This window comes from Scleropages formosus, chromosome 23 (genome assembly GCF_900964775.1).
Source record: "Scleropages formosus chromosome 23, fSclFor1.1, whole genome shotgun sequence".
NCBI lineage: Eukaryota > Metazoa > Chordata > Actinopteri > Osteoglossiformes > Osteoglossidae > Scleropages > Scleropages formosus.
Window position 1 is genome coordinate 8,897,699 of NC_041828.1, and position 18,587 is coordinate 8,916,285.

The window sequence follows — 18,587 nt, forward strand, 5'->3', positions numbered from 1 at the left end:
GTTTAATGCATGAAGAGCTGGTTAATAATTAAAGGAAAGGAATCGTTTAGCACTACGGCAGTATCCGGACCGGGACTGTGGTTTTAAGCTGTGGAGAAGGGGAAAAAGCCGTGAGTCACTCTAACGGGCCCCCCGGGGCCACGTATATGATGTGGACCAGAGGTGAAGTCATCCCCGTGCCTTCGACCCCTACCCATAGTGCGCAGGTTGCCTACTTACTCCCAGTGGATTTCAATCCGCTCATATCCACACATCGGTGTGGTTTCCCAAAGTGACTACCTCACCTTTCCTCCTCTCCGTAGTGTCATCAGTCGGAGTCCTCCCGGGTGGCTTGCGCGCAGTGATGAACGGCCTGTCAGCAATCGTATCACGGCGGTGACGGCCACTAATTCGGAACAGCTCCCGCTAACCTTCCTGACCCCTCCTCCAATTAAACGTCCATAGCCCTGCGTTAAAGCCTCCGGGTCGATGGCGGATCTTGAGAAAACCGTCAAGGTTTATCCTCTGTGGCTCTGCAGCAGACATCGGTATCGAGTGCGGTTTCCGTTTGTCACCAATACTCGACCGCCTTTCGAATTTAATGAAACGTGTTCCGTCGTTTGTTACACCGAAAGACTTCACGCCAACCTTCCAAACTGAGATTGTTGTTTATATACGCTGCGGCCACACGGGAAGCACAGACTTAAGGTCCCCAGACAGTTCGGCCCTGTTTATCTGTTATAAGACTCCAAGAACTGCACTTCTTGACTGAATGTTCACTAAACGCTTTTCTACAGTTGAAATTTTGTGTGATGGAAGAAATTACTGATTTAATTCTGCCAGTAACTGCCTTCATATCTTACCGCACGCACGCACAGCCACAACTGCGAGGCCTCGCCGACTCCAGACTTGTCGTCGATTTTCTCAGGGTGGTGCCTGCTGCGTCAGTTCCTTTCCTTGCCAAGCTAACAAAGGCCTTATTAACTATTGATAGGAAACGAGAAGCTGTGGGATGTCCACACTTTCAAGACACTCCATCAGCTAAAAGCAGAGTTACACTTAAGACACCGTCATACCATTATCGAGAATCATGGTCACGGACCTCCTCATAATGCCTTACGAGTAAAGGCAAATTAATATCTTTGATTACAGCCTGAGGCAAAGGAGCTTCAGGCAGTTGGGGGCTAGAAATTGAGCCGGAAAGCGGGAAGGGGACAGGAGCAGAATAATTTCATTCTATTATTTTTCTAATATTCTAATGAGATTCAGTTTTTCTGTAAGATAAACCCCTCTCGCTGACCTCTGATGCATTGTGATCAGTGCCCTTTGTGGAAACCAGCAAACACACAAGCGGCGCTCTCCTTTCAGTGCTGTGACAACTATTAGCGAGGATGGATGGTTCTCGCTTGGCAAACCCCTGGGGAGTGGGTCTGGCACGCTGGGCAATGAGAAACGTTCACTGTGGGTGTAATCCTTCTGGGACGTAGAAAGGAACCGACAACACTATTCAGCAGTGATTTAATCTGAGGATTTATTGTAACAGTTTTTTTTTTTCCCTCTGAAACACACAGAAAAAGTTCCCATAGGGGCTACATGTGCTACAAGTGAAGTTCTCTACAAACAGTGACCATCATGATATCATAAGGCAGACCAAAATCAGATTTAAACAGCAATGCCTTTTTAGCTCTTACTCTTTTTTTACGTTCACTTGAACAGAAGGCAACAAACAGCTGTTTTTCCTGCAGCATCCCTTGGTGTTCTGGCTCGGAATAACAGCTTAGGGCATTGTAAACATTTGCAGTCCAAAAAACAAGATTTTCTTTCCACACATTCCGCTCGGCTGAACAGGAACACTTTCCCAGTGTTTTTCAAAACACATTCCCAAAGACATTCAGCACAAATATTTGTCTTTTCATACAAGTGCTCCTCGGGTTATGCATGTAAATCCCCAAGTCTCTTTTTCAAGAAACGCAGACCCCGGATTCCGAATGGTGACCCATTTCAAACGTGACTGGGCAGGAGAAGATGAGCAATTTCCAGACCTGAAGACATTTTAAACTCTTAAAAAACATACAATTAAGCTACCAGGCAATAATTTAAGGCAAAACAGTCCATGGGAATTGCTTACAATGGCCTCTTTAAATAAAGCAAACGCTAAAGATAACATGATGGGAATTTGCTGGAACAGAAAAACGACACAACAGAGATAACAAGGAAGAAATACTGTAGTGATATACTATTCCTTTTTCGCTTCTAGAGGTTTTAAACTGCCAGATGACTATATTACAATCAAAACAGCAATTATTTCAGTAAAATTTCAAGTGTATATTTTCCTACATAGCAACACGTGTTCTTCTGGAGAAGAACATCTGATGAGTTAAGAAATGCAGGGAAAGGGTACAAAACATTTAAGTGCATAACTATTCATGCAATATAAATATTGTATCTAAGGAGGTGCGATTGAAGTTAAAAATTAATATCAATTAATATCAAAAACATTCATTCTCAGGACATGCAGCTGAATGAAGACCAGCATTCAGAGCAATTATGGTCTTCCCACAGGATGTAATTATTACTGTACTGCAACGTGGAGCCGAGGTCAAACCAATTCACCAATTCCTTGTACTTTGCGCTAAGCCAAAGAAAGAAGAATTTACAGCTGTGCTTTTACCTTAGGTAACACAGTGTTCCCATGAATTCCTCACAGATATTTCAGGCACAGCTAAGGCAGGGGGCTGAGGGAGGCCCGAGTGCAAGCGTAACCAGGGAGACCGTTTCCGAGTCGGGCCCCCAAGCACGGCCTTTCGAAAAGCACGCAGATGCGAGCAGGACCTTCGCATAACCTCAAGGGACCCGCTTGCAACGTAGAAATAGCACGCCTGGCCCGCGTGCCTGCATGCTCTACGGGTGGGACTCGGGGAAGGCGGAAGCGTGAAGGATGTCTGCGCAGTGGGCAACAACGAGCGCGCCCGTGATCTGCCTCCACTGCCGGGTGATACGGCTCCTCATCCCGTCCAAGGCCAGGTGCAGGTCCTGGATAGCATCCCTGTAGCAGTCCCCATAGCGCAGGCTCCACGTGTGCAGAAAATCGTAAGCGGGCTTCCACATCGCCTGTCAGCGGAAGCAGCCATGTGAAAAGAAAAAACAAACAAGTAATGATAAGGAATGCAGCAAATGCCAAAGAGGTAAAGGTCAAAGACAACGGTTTAAAAATGTCAAGAGACTGGCATTTAAAAAGCAGAAAAGCGAGACACACTGACACCTACGTGACAGAACGATTCCAGTTACTTCCACTTCCTCTGAGCCACAGCAAGTGCAATACAGCACAATTTAGAGGCACAGTGATTGCAGTTACTTCCACTTACTCCGAGCCACAGTGCAATGCACTACCATTTAAAGGTTTTGATTAAACCTATTTTTTCCCCATTAAACCGATCTCATCCCAAATAAATTTCCAAGGAAACATATTCCTTGCTGTTGACCTACAGTAGCCCGGAAACGATGGTTCCTAAACGTTGGGATCACACCAAAGAGTTCAAAAGGTAGATGACGAAAAGCTTTAAAGTTGTGTAATACGACGTAGGGGCTTGCTTTACACCAGAATGCAAATGAGCCAACACAGGCAATGGCAGAACAATAAAGCAGCTTTCGCAACCCTGGCGTTCACAGGTACCACAGAAATCCCTCAACCAGGGAAAACAAATACCGCGGCGCCCCAGCCGTGCAAGCAGACCTCAGCTTCCGCCACGACGGAACTCGTGCGCCATTTCAATTTCGCACTTGAAAGAAAACTGGCTCCGGCCTACTTGGGTTGCGGCCGCTGGTGCGCCAACTTCCCCTTTCCATTCATTGCAGAAGCTGCCAGCGAGCCCCTGGCCCCCAAAGCCTCCTTTCAGCCCTATAGCAGGTGGAAGGGGGTGGCCACTTTCTTTCTCCCAAGGATGCTGAGTTTACTGCGCTAGCCCACCTGACAGAAAAAGGTAAGCAAAGAGAGCACACACACACACCCTGTTTCCACTGACCCCACTTCACTCAGGCCTTTCCAGATCCTGACAAGCGTCTTATTCAGGAAGGCAGGTAGCACAACAGACCAGCAGTAACCAGTGACCGTTTGTAGCACGAGCTGAGGATTACACCCCAGTAAAGGTCTATTGCAGTTCACGGTAATGCACTTCTCCAGTAGTGTGAATGGATGGAAAATTAAACAATTTCAACTGAAAATAAGATCTAGTAAGCAAATGAATAAGATAAACAATAGCGCCAAGAGTCCAACACTTACTTTTTTCATTTAATCTTTAAACCTATTAAAAAGTCCATTTTAAATAACTATATCCTGGGTTGGGGGGCAGTGGCACAGTGGGTTGGACCGGGTCCTGCTCTCCAGTGGGTCTGGGGTTCGAGAAAAATTATGATATTGTACATGAGGAGAATCTGTGTGGTTGTGCCACTTAATTAACAGGGTTTACTCTGCTTTTGTCTTGTCCTTCTGCTCCCGAGGGTTCATCTCCTACTCGACATACTCCTGGAAGCAGTACTGCCCTTTGCATGCACCTGTTACCGTGGCGCTTGAACTGCAAGACATCACCACGGCGCGCTTGCACAGCACACGAGCACGACCTTCCTCTGATGCCTTGCAGATGTCAGCTGTATCGGTCCCTGTCCCTGGTCACACATGCAATACAGTGGAGCGCATGAAATAACTAGAATCAAAGTTTTACTTCCACTGATGGTGTCCTCCCACAGCCATGCTACTGTCACTATATATACATGCAAAAAGAAAAACTCAGAAGAATGATTCATCGAGGTTTAAAGGCAAGAACCCCATCATTTAAGTTCTCTTGTTCCAAGGAATATACAGACACTGCAAAATGAATCAGCTTACTTTATCTCAGAGCACATGCTGCTCCTCCATACCTTTTTATAAGGACCCCTCCATCACAGTTAACAAGCATATTGCTGCACTGATTCAGTACCGCTGGACCTGGAAGGAGACAAGACGACCGATCCTTTATGAACACACCTGAGAGCTCACTTGTCCGCTCTTGCCCCTATGCGGAGCCTCATATCCAGCAATGTGAGCGCTCGACAGCCTGGCCAGCTGCCTAGCAAGCTCCCTCCATTGTACCCCCAGCTGCACAGCCGCTGACAGAATCACAGTATTCTGGGCGAGATGAACCACCAAGCCATGACATCCTATTTTCAGAAGTCCCTGTTAGAAAGAAAATAGCAGAAATACAACCAATGAGTCTGTATTACATATTACTGTACATCAATGTTTTTTAGAATGTATTTCAGGTGACTCAGGAATGGTAGGGCCACAGTAATCATTTTGCACAGCCTGCAAAACCCTTTCAAAGTGCTGTAAGGGGTCTGTGGTTTTCTTTTTATCATTATAAAGTTCTTCCTCGTTTCCTCACAAACATGGTTTCAAGCTTACAGTAGCCAGCTCATGCAGAAATCTCTTCCTAGTCGTCTCCTCATGACAGTCCTCCTTCAGCCTCTCCAGCAGACAGGCCAATCTGTCCACCTTCGTCTCATCCCCACGGCCCTGGACCATCTCATCCAGCATCTGATTTGAGTATCCCAGGGCCACTCCCAAAGCTCTCCAACTGGGTGCACACTCCATAACCAGCAGCTGGACAGCTGAGTACATGTAAGTCAGCTTCTGAAATGGCATGGCAATGTTCTCAAGGAGCACCTGGGTAGTGACCTCAGCCCCAGAAAAGTCAATCACCTGATCCTTGGTGATGATTTTCACGTTCTTGCAATGCACCAGGCCAACCCTTCCACGAAGAAATCCAATGTACCATTCCTTCACCTTTGACTGCCCTGCTGACTTCACTGTCTCCTGGCAAAGGATAGCCATGGTTTCCCCCTTGAAATACTCGAGTAAGTACTCCACCCGTGGTTGCCGGATGACTGACTTTAGTGCCACCCCATACTGCACCACTGTCACTGGCCTGTTTTGAAATACAGGCAACTGCACTGAAGCTTCCTCTAGAATAACAGGTGGTTGCATTATCTCCCTGTACTTCTCTGACTTCCGGGGAGAGGGATCTGGGGATAGCAGATGAAACTCTGCCAATGGGAGACCAACTGAGTCCTTTACATGGACGTTCAGTCTGAAAGGCACCATCTCCACACTGGTGGACTTAGACACAGCAAATGGAAGGTAAACCACTCGGCCCAATTTCAGGTCCTCTTGAGTCACCTGTGTAATTTGATCCATCGGTTTTATCTGAAACTTTAAGTCCAATGGGGAGGGTATGATCTGCAAAGCCTTCAGCCCTTTTGGATTGAACTGATGCTTTCCCCAAAGTTGCAACAAAAGAGGTGGCCTGTTATTGCTCAGCTTCTTGTCACGAAATGGAAGCTTCGGTGGAATCTGGTTGTAACCAAAAACTACACAGACAACTTTGAATGATGGATGTATATGCTTGGGCCCATAAACCCCAACAGTGAGATGCCGCTCAGCATAGTCCCATACACATGTTGCAGGAGGTTTAATGATGGGAGCCTGCACAGCTGCAGTGAAATACATTTGCGGTTTCAGGTCTGGCAGCTTCACTTGCAATGTGTTCTTATACACGTAAAAGCTCTTGATCTTTTGAAAAGGACCTTCCCTCTGGTAGCCGACCAAGCACACAAACTCAGCCATGACCTGACTGAGAGGGTCACTCTTGATCTCACCAGCCACTTTCATCTCCAGAGAAATGCCTCCCTTTGCACCAATATTGCTGAGACTCACCTCCAGCAGAGGTGTCACAATAGTTGAGAGGTCATCATTGAGTCCTTGTGGGGGTTCAAAAATGGCTTTTAGGGCAATTTCTTGAACCTCGCCAGGCTCAATGTGCCCTTCTGGGATGTGAGCACTGATGTCAGAGTCAGGTAGTTGAACGGACCCCCCATCGTAGTCAAACCTACAGACAATCTGAGTGTCAGTGGCCTGAGTCTGAGCCCAGCCTGGACTCTGACTCATCAGGCCAAGGTCAAGGCATGACCTTGTCAACTGCCTATGACTCAACCAAGCCATTTTGTAGGCTTCCATATCATTCTTCAGCCATTCTAAATCAGGGTTAAGAAGCTGGTTCCAAGAGTTGAGCTGGTTCTCCTTCTGCTTCTGAGATTCCTTTGTGTCCAGAACATCCAGCAGATCAGAGGCACTGCTCCACCTCCCAGAATGCTTTGCACTCCTTTGTCTAGAAGTCAAGAGGAGGTTGAGATTTATTTCATCTGAGCAGATACTCAGGGCATCCTCATCACCATCATCGAATGTAGCGAAAAGGTCATCTTTAAGCATGGTGGAGTTTACAGCTGCACTCTGGTTATCTGTGTCATTGTGTATTATGTCATCCAAAAAGGGGTTTGATTCTGATAGCCCGTTCCAAAATGGGTTTGTGGCTTGGAGGGGAATGTGCTGGACCTCAGGCTGTAGAATGGGCCAATCAGAGTGCTCTGACACCTGAGGCGCAGCATTAAGGCCTGTGAAAAAGGCAGGCATATCTTCATTTAAATATTCCAGTGACGATTTTTAAAAAATATATAATATTGAGCAATCTTTACAGTTTATGAGAATCTCTTAGGTATATAACTTTTGTAAATTTCCTGTATTGTGTTATCTAAAAAGGACAGAAATTCAGAACTATTTGTTTCTCTGCATGAATACAAACTAGTAAGATATGATAAATATATTGTGGATACGATAAATATATTGTGGATACAAAGGCCACACTTGAGATACAAATACTATTTTTCTCTATTTTTTCAATGAACAACTTCAGAATGTCATTAATGAAATGGATCTTGACAAAATCTACATTATTCTATTGCTAATAAAACAAAAGGTATAATTGCTACCATTGACATTGCTGGCCCTCAGAGCTCTATCATCCTCAAGATCTATCAGTGTGCCCTCAGATTTGCTTCGTCCAAGGCTTCCTGTGCACCGGAGAGACCTCGCTCTGATCGCGGCCATCTTTAGCACACCTGAAAACACAGACACGGGACATGTACAATTATACCTTACCGCCAATGTCCATGGCTTTATTTAGATTGGCTCTGTTACAAAAAATATTCTATACGTTTCTTCACATAAAGCTGCAAATGTCTGAGGCAACCCACAGAAATGTTGAGCTCAATGACCTACTTTCATGATGTAAAGTTGTACCACAGGAAAAAATACTAAGAGAGAAAAAGGAAAGCCAAGAGTTATCAGATTGTTATTTCGGCTACCGCAACCTGTTAGGAAGTGAAAAGAAGAGATTTAAGCACATTCTAAAATTAAACCGCTGAATCTGGCTAACATATTCCAGGCAACACTAAAACGGCGCGACAAAACACGTGCTTTACGTCTTGTGCTTATGTCAGAAATTCAATGATTACGTCTGACCTATGAAAATGAAGCCCACGCAATATCTCATAGGTGAGTCACCTGAAAAAATAAAGCACTTCAACTCATATCTGAAATGAGGCCACAGTGCAAAAGCAGACAACAGCAGAGGGAGCAAATCATAACTGGATGACGTTGGGGAGCATAAATGAAAGATCAGGCCGCTGCTCTGTTGCCCTCCCACAGCTCTGAAAATAAGCGCTTCTTAGGGTCTCTTTCCACTTACAGCTGCCCACAGCCGGAGGTTACGTCTACACCCATCCAAAACAAACAACCCATTCATCCTTCATAGTGCTCTGTCTGTCTGGACATGCAAACACAAAAAAATGCATGAGACCACTGGCTGGAAACACCTGTATGCAAAACAGTCACCTGGTATGCAAACCAAGGCACCACACCAAAAACCAGGGAAATTCAAGTACGTGATTTAAAGCTATTTAAATGTGCAGTAATCGCTTTGTTTTTCCCAGAATAAAACAAAAATATTCTCATTAAATATCATGTCCCCTCTCTCCACTCAGTGGGACAGATATTGGACTTGGGCTGCCATTTGACGCTTCTTCCACTGAAATAATTCAGCGGTACAATGCAATTATGTAATCATCACTTTTGATGGTTTCCATCATCTATCAATTCAACTGACTAAAACACAAATTTAAAATGGAGAAGATAACCAGAGGAGCTGATTATTGGAGAACAGTTAATGCAAATGCAACTGCAAATGGAGAACAAGCTCTGGAGGAGCTAAGACCAAATGATACCTTTGAAAATGAATGCATGTCAAACAAAGCCTACTGAAGACTGGGTAGAGGACAGTTACCGATTTTCTCCTCTCACACAGCACACACTGTGGCCTAACATATCCAGATGTGTAAGAACAACCACTGTTGGGCAGCGCAGATCTGTCATTCGTTCGGCTGAACCCGATCACGAAAAAGTATCAAAACCATGTGATCTTTGTCACAAAAAAACCTTCATGGCTTGTGACTCTGATGGAATATTAATACCGTCTAGCTTCTACTCTAAAAGGGCAAAAACTTCTCACAATGTCAATCCTTTTAGGTCTTCCCTCATTTCTGCATCTTCACACACAGCTAAGAAATCACTTCTCTCCTTAAAACCTAATTCAAGCTGTTTGATTCCATTCCCTGAGGTAACATCTGTTCCCCAGACTTATAAGAGTCACGAAAGGAGCTACTTCCTTACATTTATTCCTTTAGCTGATGCTTTTCTTAAAAAGAACTTACAATGTTAAATTATACCGTTACCTATTTAGAGCTGGGTAATTTTGCTCAAGGCTATAACAGCTGGAAGTAAGATTTGAACCTACAACCTTTGGGTCCAAAGACAGCAGCTGTAACTACTATGCTAGCAGCTGTTACTTCAGCATACTTACCATATCAGTGAACACTGGGAGTTTCAATGAGCCACGCACTACAACATACCACTTCTTTTCCAGAAATACAACATGCGTCCACTTCCATTTAATCCACCCCACCAAACAGAGACACACACACCATTTTTTTTTTCCTAAAGAAAACCTGTGCACCCCCACCCACCTACATACATACTTTTGTTATGACACATCTGAAACCTCCTTCTTTTGTTATTCTGCATATGATTTGTAGTCTGTTACAGTAGCTCTGTTTCAAATAGTATGTGATCATCTGGTTTCACAAGATATACTAAATGTCTGAACATAATGACAAGGCGAAAATAATGTTTAGAAATATCATTTCATGTCTTGCTTTTGCGGGCAAACAGGCTAATTCATCATTTTTAGGCTGTCCACAATCAATGTCAGCATCCATTCCAGAACAGTCCCAGCCTGGCCATTCATTGTAGGTAAAGGGACGCAAATTTCGTGTTGCATAATTTTAAATTGCGAAATTGGTTCACATGAAAGTTGATACAGTGAAATCTGAGAAATATTTCCCCGGGAAAGGGGGTTAATTAACGAAATCTGTTATCCGCGCGCAGGAGCGCAGTTAATGACCCCGGGGTACAATGAATGAGCGCTCAGGGTGAGGGTTATGAACACAAACAAAGTGCGCTTTACACCATAGAACATTTTTCACGATTTAAGTCCTCAGATATTAAAAAAAAATAATACCCAAAAGTTATTCATATTGTAACATTATCATTAATGCTATCGTCAATCATCATTTGCAGAGGCATGCGATGACGGAACAAAGATGATAATATTGCGCGAAATTCAGCCACTGCGCAGAGAGAGGTCTGGCACGGTCTGTGCGCTTTTTTACATATACAACAAATTACCATTTTTATTCATGAAAAATAAACTGAATTCATATGCCATGAAGTCCCAGACACCTAACTAAATAATCGAAAACGACACCTCACCAATAGAGAGTGTGTGTTTCTGAATATAATAAGTTACGAAAACATCATACATGATGATCATCATGCCTGGCTGGTATTGAATTTCTTAGTTATTTACACTCATTGTATTTCACTTTAAAAAAATGAATGAGCTGAATTGAAAGAGATCTCTGCTGCATAGTTTGTCGAATTTGATTCTACTGTGATTTTAAAATATAAGTAAGCACTGCGACAAAACTGAAACTTCTAACAGTAACTAAGTTATTAAATAAGTAAGTGTTTTACAACTCTGACACAGACACAAGCAGAAGATAAGAATTTGCGATACTTAATAGAAAAAAATAAAAAAGAAATACTAACTCACCATTCCGGACTGGCTTTCAAGTTTTAATGAAATTATTTCTATAGAGAATGCATACAATCAGCCGCTGCCAGTTGTACCTAATAAATTTTAATAGCAGTGTCATACACGAAACACCTTGCAGACAAACGCTCCAACTCCAGCGCCGTTGATGAAGTAGCACGAGCATTCGGGGATTTGTAGTTCTATTTGTGACAAAAAAGTGACCTTTGACTAACGTTGGGTCCACCAAAAAAAGGACTACAATGCCCATAATGCTTCTTTATATTTACATAGTAAACAAAAAAAAGCAACTAGTTTCGATGTGTGAGTTAATGATTGCCTATTTTTTGTGTTTTTTGTGTGCTCGCTCTGTATTGTCCAGCTGCTTAGTTTGAAAAGAAAAAAAATGCAGCTAGTATTTTAAACTGCAGTGTTAAATGTGTGTTTTTTTTTAATAAATTAGTTTAATGAACATTTTTGTCAGCTAATACTGACACTCCTTAAGTTTACATGATGAACTTCTGTTATAAGTTGTAATTAGCGCTTCACTTTGTATCTGTGTGTTGTTCAGGGGTTAGGCCAAAAAAGCAGAATCCCTCCTAGGATTTGAACCTTCAGCCTTGTGGTCAGAAGTAGATTGCTGTCCCTCCCGTAGCCATGACTGATACACATTGGAAGCTGCCTAAGATGTTTGTCCGTCTCAGATGTTGGATTTGTGCTCAAACAACCATGAGTGAAAACCAGGCCACGGCTGAAGTGCTCCCATTGTTTGGAGAAATTACACAACAGCGGCACCGGAGCCAATAATTATCACTTTTACAGTGCTGGACTGTCCTCCCCCCTCCTCCGTCCCTGTTTTCCCAGTATGAAATAGTACAGGAGAAGTTCCCTGGTGTCCTTGGGTTGCTGTTGTTTTTGCTGCAGAACTGATCTTCATTCAAGGAAAATCCCCAGAAATCCACAGCTGGACTGGGAGGCACCCCCACCCCCATCCGCTCCCCTGAACGGGATTTCAAAAACATCTGAGCTGTGTGGTGGGAAATGTGCACTGATGCTTTCTGGTCACACAGGGGAAGCAGCAGATCTTAATGCAAAAACATCACTGCTGATTCCATTGACAAAGCCACATTTCGGGGATATGAATGAAAAGTCAGCACAAACAAAGGGATATTATCAATTAAATATAAAGGGAAATGTGAAATATCAGTAGTAAAGATTAAAACAAAGAGCACATAGTGAAACTGGACAATACGCTAGAGATAAAAGGTACATCTTTGCAGTCTGTATTTTTTAAGGGAATTTGGCTGGATGCATCTGTTGCTGTCGCAGTTTATAAAACCTGCTTTTCTAGCTTTTCTAGCTTTTCTGTAGTGAGATTTCCATGGAGGTTTCTTCTCCTACTTATCAGGAGTTGTCTTTCAGCGTGACTATTGGAGGGCACTGCATGGTATTTGACAACCATCAAACTACTGGTGCATCTGACAGGTCCAAATAAACTTCAGTTAATCACCACGACATGTATAATTTCCCCCTTGCTTTCTGAGCACATATAAAACTGTTACACTACTAGTTTCAAAGGGAAAATAATCCCTTATTTTTCATTAAAGAACTAAAATGCTAAGTTTTTTTTTCGTATTCATCCCAAAGAGGCAGAACTTATTTGTGCTCTGGGATCAGGTAAACAGCATTTAGTGGATTATAAATATATGCAGTGATTTTTCTCACGCCTCTTTGTGTTGCATTTCATATATGATAAACTATGTAAATAAAATGTGTGTATTTTGGATAAGAATGAAAAGAAAACTGAAATGTACTGTGTCCTAGTTTTAGCATTTTGGAATGTAGTTTGTGTCCTGAAAGTAAGAACCTTGTGCAAAAGAGTACAACAGCAGGCTCATAAACCCCTTAGAGATTATAGATTTACTCTGTTTCTTGGACTCATTATAAGGATTACAAGCAAACGTTTAGTTAATAGTCCCAAACGGCCTGTTACACCACAGTCGTGTTTTCTGTTCTTTCAGAACAAGTGGGTCATTTTCCTGGGAGAACCTGAAACTGTGTCATTCACCCACGAAGCAGTGAAATGCAACCATGAAGTACATCCTGCGCGGTCAGATTTCAGAATGGCCTTTGACCACTTTCCGGTTCAAAAGCCGCGTTCAAATGACCTGTCTTCCTTGAATGGCTGCTGTAGTAATATACAAGAAAGTGATGACTGTATCGGTCTCATAAGGGGATGAAAGCCCCTCCTAACATTGTGTTTACAGAGGAACAAGCCCAAAAAGCAAGGGCTGGCCTGCGGACATGTAGTGATGTAATAAATGCTTGAAGGCGGCAATTTGGGTTTACCGCTTTTCCGTATGAATGACACTGCAGCAGGGATTTACCATGTGAAAGGCCTCGCGTGGTAAAGTTGTGGGGTCCTTTAAATTTTTTTCATATAAATTCTCATGACTTTTTCTGGAAGTCCATTCATGCATTTCCTTACTCCTGCAACCATGTTCGGTTTCCGCATGTGCCATGTGTTTACGTTCATGCTTAGTGTGGATGCGTTTGATCAAAGTTAAAACCGTCAAGCTTCCAAAACATAAGCTCTGGATTGAGGAGTACAGTTTGTTGTATTTATTACCGCTGTAGATCCAGGCCGGTGCACTGTGCTGTGAAATTTATATCAGCAATTCGCACACACACATTGTCTCAAGCCGCTCATCTCAAGCGGGGTCACGGCGAACCGGAGCCTAACCCGGCAACACAGGGTGTGAGGCTGGAGGGGGAGGGGACAGACGCAGGACGGGACGCCAGTCTGTCGCAAGGCACCCCAAGCGGGACTCAAATCCCAGACCCACCAGAGAAGAGGCACAGGCCAAACCCGCCGTGCCACCGCACCCCCCATAGCACCAATTATGTACATAAAATATAGGTTGTGGCAGGACAGTGTAGAGCTGAGGAGGTGACGTCATTCAACATTAACAAATTTAGTCAAACACAAGCTGAATGTTGAATTCTTACGACAGTACACCAATATGCTGCAAACACTAAGGACGTTTGAACATCTTCTATGTAAAATGTCCAGTAGTTTTGGTTTTCCATGAATATCTTTTATTCCTTTTTGAGAATAAGCTTCTGGCCGCAGGGGGGCGTGGTGACGCAGTGGGTTGGACCGGGTCCTGCCCTCTGGTGGGTCTGGGGTTCGAGTCCCAGTTGGGGTGCCTTGCGACAGACTGGGTCTCTCTGGTCTTTCCCCCGTGTCAGTGTTTGCAACTGATGAAGATTAGCTGCCTCTGATTAAGTAATTAAGAGTGTTATTTGAGGCAGCTTGTTTTTTTTTTTTCTTTTAAAGGTGAGAGATGCAGTATGGGGGACCCGGTGGCACGGTGGGTTGAACCAGGTCCTGCTCTCCGGTGGGTCTGGGGTTCGAATCCTGCTTGGGGTGCTTTTTGATGGACTGATGTCCCATCCTGGGTGTGTCCCTTCCCCCTCCAGCCTTACGCCCTGTGTTGCCGGGTTAGGCTCCGGTTCCCCGTGACCCCGTACGGGACAAGCGGTTTCAGACAATGTGTGTGTGTGTATGAGATGAAGTGCTGAGTGGGGGAACAGCGGTCCACTGATCTGAGCCGTTGTGGTTGTAATTAATCATCCCTGCACAAAACACATACCTTTACATTTATTAATTTAGTAGACCCTTTTCTCCAAACAGACTTACAGTGATTATTAACTAGTATTTAGCTGACACCTTTATTCAGGCATGAGATACATTGCGCTATACCCCTTTTATTTAAATAGCAGAGCAATATATCACATACACATATATACTACAGGCAATTTTGAGTGATCAGTTATTGTGGAATATCGTACAAAGTAACACACATAATTCGAACCTAGGTCCTTCAAGTTAAAGGTTATGACTTTCATGACTATACCACCTGCTGCCCGACTAACTTTCCCGTTAACTTTGAAAAAGTTTTAAGTGTTTTATCCAGTGCCTTTGTCGTTTCCATGCAACTACTTCATGTGCAGTTTCTCTTGCGATCAACAAAGTTTTTGACCACTATCTGCCGACGCCGCGTTCAAACCCGCCGGGGGGGGGGGGGTAGGAAGATGCTGGCTGAATGCCACACTTCGTGCAGCAAGAATGAATGGAGTACTTCTAGAGACACTATATGTAAGTTATTGTATGTAGTTTATTGACTGCATGGCTGTCTACTTACAGCTAAAATGAGGTTGGTTCCTACCACTGTTCAGTGGTTTGTGAAGTACAGCCTATGCACCATTTGTGGTCCACAGTGCCTCTCATATTGACTGTCAGACAATTACTCATTCATTATAAAGCAAATTGGCTGATACGATACGTTGCATCTAGTGGTCTAAAGACTTTTTGGAAAGGCCAAATAGTTTGCCACCCCACTGTGTTCGCTGTCCCATCCATGTCAACGCTGTTGTACAGCAACACTGAGATGAGCCTGAGCTTTGGACAGAATGACAGAGGGAATGCTTGAGCGAGAGGAAAAAAGTGTGCTGGTACTCTCCCACAGGCCGAGAAAACATACTTGTGATGCCAACAGATGGTGTGGGAGGCCTGAGTGACAGACTGAGATTGGTAACGCAGGAAGATCTACCCGGACCGATGTGCACAGGGCAGATTCACATGCATTCATTGCCAACTCAGCTCAATCCTGCAGATCTGTCTGGATGTGCTTCCACAACAGCTGTTTTTTTTCTTCAGAGGACGGGACGAGACCAAAATGAAGGTTATCCATCCAACACCCAGACAATGAATGAAATGTTTAAATAGGGAAGTCATTGAGCTTTTCTAGATGGAACTAAAAGTAGATGAGGAAATACAGTATGTCATGTGAATTTGCAGGTGTGAAGTGTGAAGTTCTTAACACGCTGTATTTTGAATGTTTGAGGGGTTTTACAGCATCACAAGCTGAGGGAATTTACAAAATCACAAGTGAGACGTGACATTTACAAAAGGGGATTTCATTATTAGCCTTACCATGTCTAACATGATAGAACAGGTAAAAGACTACAGAAGGAAAATAGGAAACAGTTTCAATGGTAATGGTTAAAAACCATGTGTTTAACATCATGCACAGTCTTCATACGTTTTCTATTTTGACTCATAGTGTATTTTTTTTTGCAGAATCAGGGAGACTCTGGTTCGTACACCACACATTGACCTTTCAAAGCAGACATGCTCAGACCAAGGAATGGAAATTCTGTGACGAGTTCTGTGAAATTATATTTCGGTTGCAGGTTGTTGTTGTTTTAAAGGGGTGGTCAGATAAGAGGAAACTTAAATGGAAGCAGGTTAATCTGTAATTAAATAACGAGAAATGGTTAAAGCATTCCTGGGAGAGCAGCAGCAGAAAATATGCTCACTGGTATTCGTCACAGCAAATGCAAAATGTGGTGTAAAGAAAGGAGCCGAAGAAAGTGGTTCGGGCCATTTGGCACCTGACAATCCAGCCTTCCTCGTGGTCACTGTAGGGTCAGCACCCCCTTGACCTTGTCAACTTCTCTCTCTGTCGGAGTCAAGGCCGTAGCGTAGGGTGTACGCTTCGGGTCAATAACCCACTTACTGTTCAAAGGGTGATGCAGAAAAGAAAACCGATGTCACGAGAATGTCTACACAACACCCAGTCGGCAGATGTAACAACTGCCTCACCCTGAGCCGGTGTATCGCATTATTTCTCTAACAAATCCTGAAACGTAAAGATAAATTTGTTTTCGCCGTCAAACGAGGCTTATTCAGCAAAATAGCATGGTTTAAAATCACGTGGTAGCAATTAATTTAGTGTTGCGAAACAAACTTGAATAGAAAAATGCAAAAAAAATAGTAAATACTGGATGTTGTAAAGGGGGGAAGAAGAGGTCATAGTCTTACAACGAACAGCCGGCAGGATCGCGGCTTAACTGTTTGTAGAGGTCAGGAATTCCGAACGCATCCAGCTGCTGAAGCATTGAAAGGCGAACGTAATATGGTGTGGCAGAACGATTGTGTGTCGTTCATGTGTAGTGAAAACTCACCAGACCAGTAAGGCAAACAGAAGACTGAAAGCATTGCTCATGCCACCAGGGAACAATCACCGACTCCCCAACCTAAGCGTTTTTACAACTACGATGGCAATTTATAGCATGTGTCATACTACACTAAAACATCTCTCACTATGGAACGAAGGAAATGACAGGTTTCAATCCACACTTAAAAAGCACCGTTTAATAATGAGCTCTTGTAAAAGCCATGATCTGCATACACTTGATATGTTGCAATTTGTTCTTAGAGCAGATAAATAAAAACTGTTTGAAATACCAGTTTTGAATTGCAGAAGGATTTATGCATCGCAGCAGCTTTGAGCTAATACTACATATCCTCACATTGCCAGATTCTCCATTTGTTTGACAAATAAACAAGTGTTTTGCTTTCCTTGGATGAAACTGTTGCTTTCAAGCATTTTCCTATCGATGCTTTTGTTGTCATGCTGCAAGAGTCAACAACATTCCAAAACATGCGTTAATTTCTGTATTGAACTTTTTATTCTTCTGTTACAGGTTATGAAAGTATTCCATAAGGATGGTGTATCAAAACACTGCCAGCCAATATAAAAATGTGAACTTGAGTCAAATTTTGATTACCAACTGTGACAACGGGTCACAGTCCCGGCTGTGAGAATCGCCCGATGGTCCCGCAATCTGTGGTCGCCATAAAGCTTCTCTCACGTTCCTTACCCTCGGCGGCCCTGTCGACCCCCAATCCAAGGCATTGTGTTCTGCAGAAATCCTCCGCGATGGGCGACGTTCCCAAGCAACCTTTGTGTCCCAGCCGGGGAAAAGTGGAGCGCCTATTGTCCTGGCCCCCGTCCTCCTTTCTCAAACCCGGGACCAGACTTGGCCGGGAAGGCGAACGTTTTCCCACAGCTTGTCATTTTTCACACTCTCTTTCCCATGAGGGTGTGGAAAAAGAAAGGGGGTGTATAAACCAAAACACAGGATGATGATGAGATATTGCAGCGTTACAGTGAGAAAATAAGCGTGGCCATGGTGCGTTTGCTCAGCAACCTGTTATATTTATCAATGATATAACGATTCTTTGGGCTCCGTCAACCGTCTAAAACCGCGCGAGCGACCCGATCTTCTGCTTCTCTGCAACGTATGAATTTTTGGATGGAAGCTTGACCAGGATTTAACCTCACCTTACATTTCTGGAGTGAACTGAACAGTTAACTGAAAAAGTTGCTCCAAAACCTGCCCTGCAAGCAGAGGGCTGGAATTCCCCAGTGGAGCCATATGGTCACCAGTTCATTCCAGGGGCGTGTAACTCTCTGCAAAGCCCTTCTCTCCCGGCCATCTGCCTGGGAGAACTTCGCCACAACCTCGAGGAGCTCAGTCAACCTGGAGCTCTCAGCCTGGCACCTAGGCTCTAGATTCACGTGGGAGCTGCTCCCGGATCCCGCTGACGAGTCACGGCTCACACTTTGCTGCGACTTCTAGCGGCAAACTGCGCGTGCGGCGCCGCGGAGCCCCAGGTTT

The 18,587-nt window shown here is 43.9% G+C and overlaps 1 protein-coding gene across 1 annotated transcript; it reads right to left on the reverse strand.

Moving 5' to 3' along the window:
* Positions 1-1,543: 1,543 nt before the first annotated feature.
* LOC108933360 (metastasis-associated in colon cancer protein 1-like) lies at positions 1,544-11,207 on the reverse strand. Its single transcript, XM_018750336.2, has 5 exons — positions 11,076-11,207; positions 7,837-7,965; positions 5,417-7,461; positions 5,000-5,188; positions 1,544-3,090 (listed from the first exon to the last, which is right to left on the reverse strand). The coding sequence occupies exons 2-5, from the start codon at positions 7,952-7,954 to the stop codon at positions 2,881-2,883; spliced, it is 2,562 nt and encodes an 853-aa protein (XP_018605852.2). The 5' UTR covers positions 7,955-7,965; positions 11,076-11,207; the 3' UTR covers positions 1,544-2,880.
* Between the last annotated feature and the right edge of the window lie 7,380 nt (positions 11,208-18,587).

Excerpts from the sequence above, each read along its gene's own strand:
- LOC108933360 (XM_018750336.2), bottom strand. The coding sequence starts at position 7,954 with ATGGCCGCGATCAGAGCGAGGTCTCTCCGGTGCACAGGAAGCCTTGGA. Across the intron at positions 5,189-5,416 it reads TTCTGCATGAGCTGGCTACT|GGACTTCTGAAAATAGGATG; the intron begins GTAAGCTTGAAA and ends TCTTTCTAACAG. Across the intron at positions 3,091-4,999 it reads GCGGACAAGTGAGCTCTCAG|GCGATGTGGAAGCCCGCTTA; the intron begins GTGTGTTCATAA and ends TTCCGCTGACAG.